Raw genomic sequence first — 5,946 nt, 5'->3', positions numbered from 1 at the left:
ATTCGGCGTGGCATGGAGGTGATCAGTTTGTGGCACTGCTGAGGTGGTATGGAAGCCCAGGTTTCTTTGACACTTCATTTCCAGCGATATCGTTGACTTGATTGCAAATTATTGCAAAGATACTATTTAAACTGAACTGATGATGACATCACTGAATTCAATGATGAACTGCCTTTAACTGAAAAATTAGTGTTTACTATTGTCATTTTGCATTATTGACACACTATTTTCCTAATTAATGCTGTTCAGTTGCTTTAACACAATCTGTATTGTTAAAAGCGCTATATAAATAAAGGTGACTTGACTTGACTTTACCAGAGGGGTGGTAGTGTGTGGTCGGAATGTAATCAGGCCGCATGCAGTCCCTGGTGCGAGAGTCGTGCTATTGACCCTGCGTGTGTGGCAGTGGAGAGTGAGACGGGCACAGAGCCAGGTGCCGATACTGGTGCCAGCTTAACGATGCGATACGCAGCTTCTCGTGCCAAGATCAGAGTCTTGTCAGCATGGGGAACAAACTTGTGGCCTGTGCCAGCATCCACTCTCCAATCCAAAGGTTACACATACTGTTGAGTGAAAGGGCACGAGAGGGATTGTATGTGACCGAGAAAGAGAAAAAAGAACTACTTACATTTTTGGCCCCAGACTTCTGATCAAACAGCATCATGGTCATGCGTTTGGGCTCTCGGTGATAGATGCAGTAGTACTTCACCCATGTGGACACGAAGGAACCTGATTTGGTATAAAACAGGGAGCCATGTAAGAAAAAGACAGATAAACAGCAAATGGATCACAGAGCTTTAATTTAATTCAGTGTTCATGGGCCTCCAGGAACAGGGATGGGAAACACTGTTTTAAGCAATTAAAGTTTTGTGTGATAGAGAAAGAGAGATATGGTAAACGCTTTGAAGGCTTTGATTATGTGAAACTTTGAAGCAATTGTGAAAAAAAAAAAAAAACTGAGTGAAGTGAAATTTAATACTGAGCAAGAGCATAACAGTTGCCGTCCATTTTTTCACCATCTTTGGTTCTTATTCATTTCTTAATAGGGATTTCAAAAAATCTTCAGTAAAGAGCTCAAAGCCATGTAATACCAACACAGGTTCATCGCAAATCCTCGACATGTACATGTGCAAAACTTCAAATATGTAACTATATGTTCAACGCAGTGCAGTTTCTAGCTGAATTTTGAACACTGGAGGCAGTAAAACACCAAAAAATGTTATTCCTTTTCACACAAATTATGATTACCAGAAAATCAATTAACAAGGACTTATTTTCATGCCACTTCTTTGCACAATACTTTGCTATCACCTTAAAATACCTTTACCATAATGCATGATTTCTAAACCAATATATTTTAATATGGATATCACATATTCAGCTGTATGTGCATGGATTTTCTGCTTTAGTAAACTTGCTTGGCAGTTCAAGGGACCAATTCTCACTATTAACTAGTTGCTTATTAGCATGCATATTACTAGCATATTGGCTGTTTATTAGTACTTATAAAGCACATATTAATGCCTTATTCTGAATGACCATATTCTACATCCCTTAACCCTACCCCATTGTGGCCAATATCAGATTCCAGTGTGAACGAATGACGGTCCGGAACTGACCTGCATGTGCAAAACGATAACAAGACAGCATGAAGCGCACTGTCATACGGAAGTAAACATAAACACTGAGGCCACTGAATTAAGCTTTTTTGCGTTTAATTATAACTGATATGCCACGGAAGCAAGCAAATTTGTGAGCAGGTGATAAAAAGGATGAAAATGAGGAGAAAGAGAGCAAAGTTTTTTAATGTTTATAGTACGACCCCTTAAGTTTAGCTTGTATTAAGCTGTCTCTGTAATACACCGTAAAAAAACACCTCACTGTCTCTCCACAACTGTGTGTCATACTCACAGAGTGAACAAAGAACTACCGGTATGTAAAATCTTTAGAGTGAATCCTGTCAGAGCAGAATTATGACAAATGTCGATCTATAGTGGCGTAAAAGTCGCATGAATTCCGATTTGACCATTCAGACTGAGGTTGCATTGCAAAACATCTGACCTGAATCGGATTTAGCACCAAAAAGGCTACGTTCACACTGCAGGCAAATGTGGCCCAAATCTGATTTTTTAATAAAATAGTTTTATTTTTCATATTGCGTGTGAATAATTTTGCTGGCTTCTGCAGCAGATCACACTATAAATAAACACATAATCGCTTACTTTATGTCCTCCGTGTTTACTACCATATGACAGCGCACTGCGTAAGTGTTGCCAAGTCCACAGTTTTCCCGCGGCTACTTTTTCACTGTTGCCGCGGTTGTTTTTCAACTCCGTGTGTTAAAGCGCACCCACTAACGCAATATATACCCCCCCCGGAACGCGACTGGGCTAGTTTTGGACTAGTTTTGAGAAGCATTTGGGCAGATTTTGTTGTGAAAACCTGGCAACCCTGTTCGTGTTGTTCTTTTGCGCATGCGGGTCAGTTCAGAACCATGATCTTTCGACACTGGAAATCTGATATTGGCCACATTTAAAACAAAAATGTGAACAGCTATACAAAAAAAAAATCTGATTTGGAATTCGGAATTGAGCACTAAGGCTCGCAGTGTGATCGTTGCCAAAGTGGCCCAAACCTGAATCGAAAAGATCAGATTCCATGTGTTTTGTGCTGTTCACACTGTCATGACAAAAAAAATAAATAAATATGAGTGACATATCAGCAAAAAATCGGATTTGGGCCACATTTTCCTCCAGTGTGAACATAGCTTTTGAAACTGCTGCAAAACATGCAAGAAGTAACGTTGCATAATTTTTTGCAAAAAAAAACAAAAAAACATATTTAACCCTTGAAGCACTGTGAATAGTGAAGCATTTAATTTATATTTAAATAGTAGCCTACGAAATAAAATAAGTGAATTACAGTTAGTGATATGTATGAAATAGAATACATTTTAGGTGTACTGCAAAATATTCTGATTTATACAAATATACAAGTAGTTTGAGAATGCAGGGAAAATAATGACGTTCAGTGGCGTCACTTGCAATGCTTCATGGTAGTGGAACTGCTGAGCTGTTTTGTGTTGGCTCGCCATTTGGGATTGTGGGTACACACACACACAAATCACACTAACCTCTACAGTGGCCACAAGTCAGTGTGATCAGTTGTGTCTTAGAAATCTGAAAAGCTCCAAACTTTTCAACTCACGTTTCTCTTGCACAAACAGGTAACCTTCTATTGTGTGTGGACTGATGCTCTTATGTTCGTGCGGGTTTTCCTTCATCTTCTTCATCAAACATTCCACCTCTGAACGTGTGCTCTCGAACCGGTTCCGCGTCTGAAATACCACAAAGACAGAGAAGGAGAAGGTGAATGTTCCAAAAGATATGAAGTTTCGAGAATGCTTGTGAAAAATTTGACACTCACTGTAAAAACTCTGCACTGCAAAATACTTACATGCAACTACCGTTCTGCTTAAATATAACAGATCATTGACCAGGCTTATTGTGAATTGGCTAGTTTTATGGCAGTTGTTATTTGCAATGCTTTTTGACAAACTGCACCCATCAGGGGTCGGGTTCGAGTCATGATTCTATCCTGTCCAGGGAACATACACTCACCCTGAACTAAAAGATTGGACTTCTCAGAACAAGAGATGATGATTTACTTGCAATTTACTTTAAGGTGCAGTAATATTGACAGCTAGTGGTTGAAATAGGTACTGCGCAGGTTGCCAGATTGACACGCACAGGAACAAGCGCAATTGACAATGGAAGGCGACGAGCCTTATGCTGTAAGCTAAAAATGTATCCATTTTTTTTATATGCTTCTGGTCATAGGGATTTTTAGATGGATGTCGAGGCTTTTTAGGTCGGGTAGAATCTGTGATCTCTGACCCAGTTCGTTTGCTCGCTTCTATGGCTGCAGTACGCTGTGTTTTCCACCATCTGGCAACCCGGAGTGTCAAAATCCTATTGGGTAAACCGACAATCTGACAAGGAATGACGCCTTCGAAAGCAGAATTGTAGCATTGTTAGCATGTTTCCAAAATATCTGCAAATGGATTTTGGTGTTTTATGCTTTAGTACAATCAAAAAATTACATGCAGCATCTTTAATGCATTGAAGTATGAGTATGAACTAATTCAGCTCTCCTAATTTGTAATATCAATATCTATGAGGGTCTCTTGTAAGAAATGCACTCACATTTTGAATGCTGATTGTGAGGTCTGTCTTGAAATGGTTGAAGTCTTTGGCCAGTTCGTACCCATGATGATAATATGTAAACAGACCCTGTAGAAAAGCCAGCAACTACATCCAAAAGAGAGGAAAACAGCCATCAATGAAGAGATTATAATTTGATATGATATGATATGATATGATATGATATGATATGATATGGCCTGATATCATATCATGATATTAAGTTTTACCGGCTCCACAAACTCAAACATTTTCCTCTCCTGAACTTCCTGCACTTTGAAAACATATTCCAGCGAGACTTCATAGAAGTGATGCCTCACGATGTCCACCTGGTTATCCGCCTGGGAAGATTTGTGAAGAAAAACAGAAAACATACACAGACGTCCATGAAATCAAAACTGGGCTTTGTAGCCTTTAGTCCATGATGTCTACAATAGCAGAGCGTAAACCAAATGCTTTGGCTATTACAAATGAAGTCAAGCCTTTCAATACATCTGCCCCCAATTTACTGTTTTATAGGAAATCAAACCAGATGATTGCTAGTTATAAAGTGCAACAGCATGCAAAAAGACCATTTTAGTCTCAAGTAAAACAGCATTAATAGCAGAACATACTTCATGAAGGTGTGCTTCCTTCTTCTTCGCAGACAGACTGAGGTGTTTCTCCAACACTGTACAGTACTTCTCCGTCTCTTTATCATATTTCTTTTTGGCTTCCTGTGGGATTAAAATGCAAACTCTGGGTCAAACAGACAACAGCCGAAATGTTATATGTTGAGATTTGCATGCATGTATGTATACATCTATATTCATTTTAAATTGGATATGCAGTATTTAACTTTTTTTAAAGCAGTTACAGTGGGTCGTTTCTGTTTAAAAATACACACATACACTTGAATTAAACTATATCAAGTAGTATGTTTGGGGTGGATGCTGAAGCTCCCATACCATTACCGTACATGCTTGTAAGTGCATTTGGCAGTAATATTTTAACCATTTTTCAAAGACAATATAAGTAATTTCATAATTAGCCTTAAGTTCAACTAATTGCATTTAATTTAAATTTAAACTATAACACATTTTCTTTTATTGCAAATAACATGCAATTAAGTGTCTGAAAACATTATTCAGTTTTGCACTTGTGTAGATTCTTTTAAAGTACACTATTTCTGTAATAAGTACTTTTAAGCGATGTGTACTTTACAAAGTGTACTTTAAAATGGCTCATTCTTTTCTTTTCTGTTGTAACATTCTTTCTGTAACAAAAGGTGCATCTCAAATCACGCACTTATGCTCTATTCTATGACGTTTTGTAGTATAAATAGTGCGAGTAGTGTGCTCACACTGAAAATTTCACAAAGAAAAAGTGCACTTTAAATACCCGGATGATGCACTTAAATAACCGAAAAAACGAAGGCTGACTTGCTGCCTCGCTGCTGTATGAGGCAATGACTTTGCAGGCAGCGTTTTTGCACGAAGGCACCTCATGAAACTGATTTCGGACAGGCTTCTGAGGCAGAGTAACGGTTTAATGAATACACAGCAAACTATAGAGAGCTTTGGTGATAACTAAGTGAATATTTCATTACTGCAATATTAATTTCTCGCTAGAAATGACATCAAAAGTGGTAAACGTTGATCAGAATTGTACATTTACACACAAACTGACCACCAACCGCAACTTTCAGACGCCATCTTTATTTTTTTAGCTCAACCGTCACGGAATGGAACGCACAGGATTGTGG

At 38.4% G+C, this 5,946-nt stretch overlaps 1 protein-coding gene across 1 annotated transcript in view; it reads right to left on the bottom strand.

Moving 5' to 3' along the window:
- Positions 1-4,917, bottom strand: part of LOC107727261 (rho GTPase-activating protein 26-like) — a 57,017-nt gene extending 52,100 nt beyond the window's left edge. Inside the window, exons 1-5 of the mRNA XM_016537063.1 lie at positions 4,817-4,917; positions 4,433-4,543; positions 4,206-4,310; positions 3,208-3,337; positions 629-729 (exon numbers count right to left, since the gene is read on the bottom strand). Coding sequence (XP_016392549.1) covers positions 629-729; positions 3,208-3,337; positions 4,206-4,310; positions 4,433-4,453 — 357 coding nt within the window. The 5' untranslated portion in view covers positions 4,454-4,543; positions 4,817-4,917. The remainder of the gene's footprint in view (positions 1-628; positions 730-3,207; positions 3,338-4,205; positions 4,311-4,432; positions 4,544-4,816) is intronic.
- Positions 4,918-5,946: the final 1,029 nt, after the last annotated feature.

Source organism: Sinocyclocheilus rhinocerous, unplaced genomic scaffold (assembly GCF_001515625.1).
Source record: "Sinocyclocheilus rhinocerous isolate Xijiao unplaced genomic scaffold, SAMN03320098_v1.1 scaffold95, whole genome shotgun sequence".
Taxonomy (NCBI): Eukaryota; Metazoa; Chordata; class Actinopteri; order Cypriniformes; family Cyprinidae; genus Sinocyclocheilus; species Sinocyclocheilus rhinocerous.
This window is presented reverse-complemented; position numbering and strand designations above follow the sequence as displayed.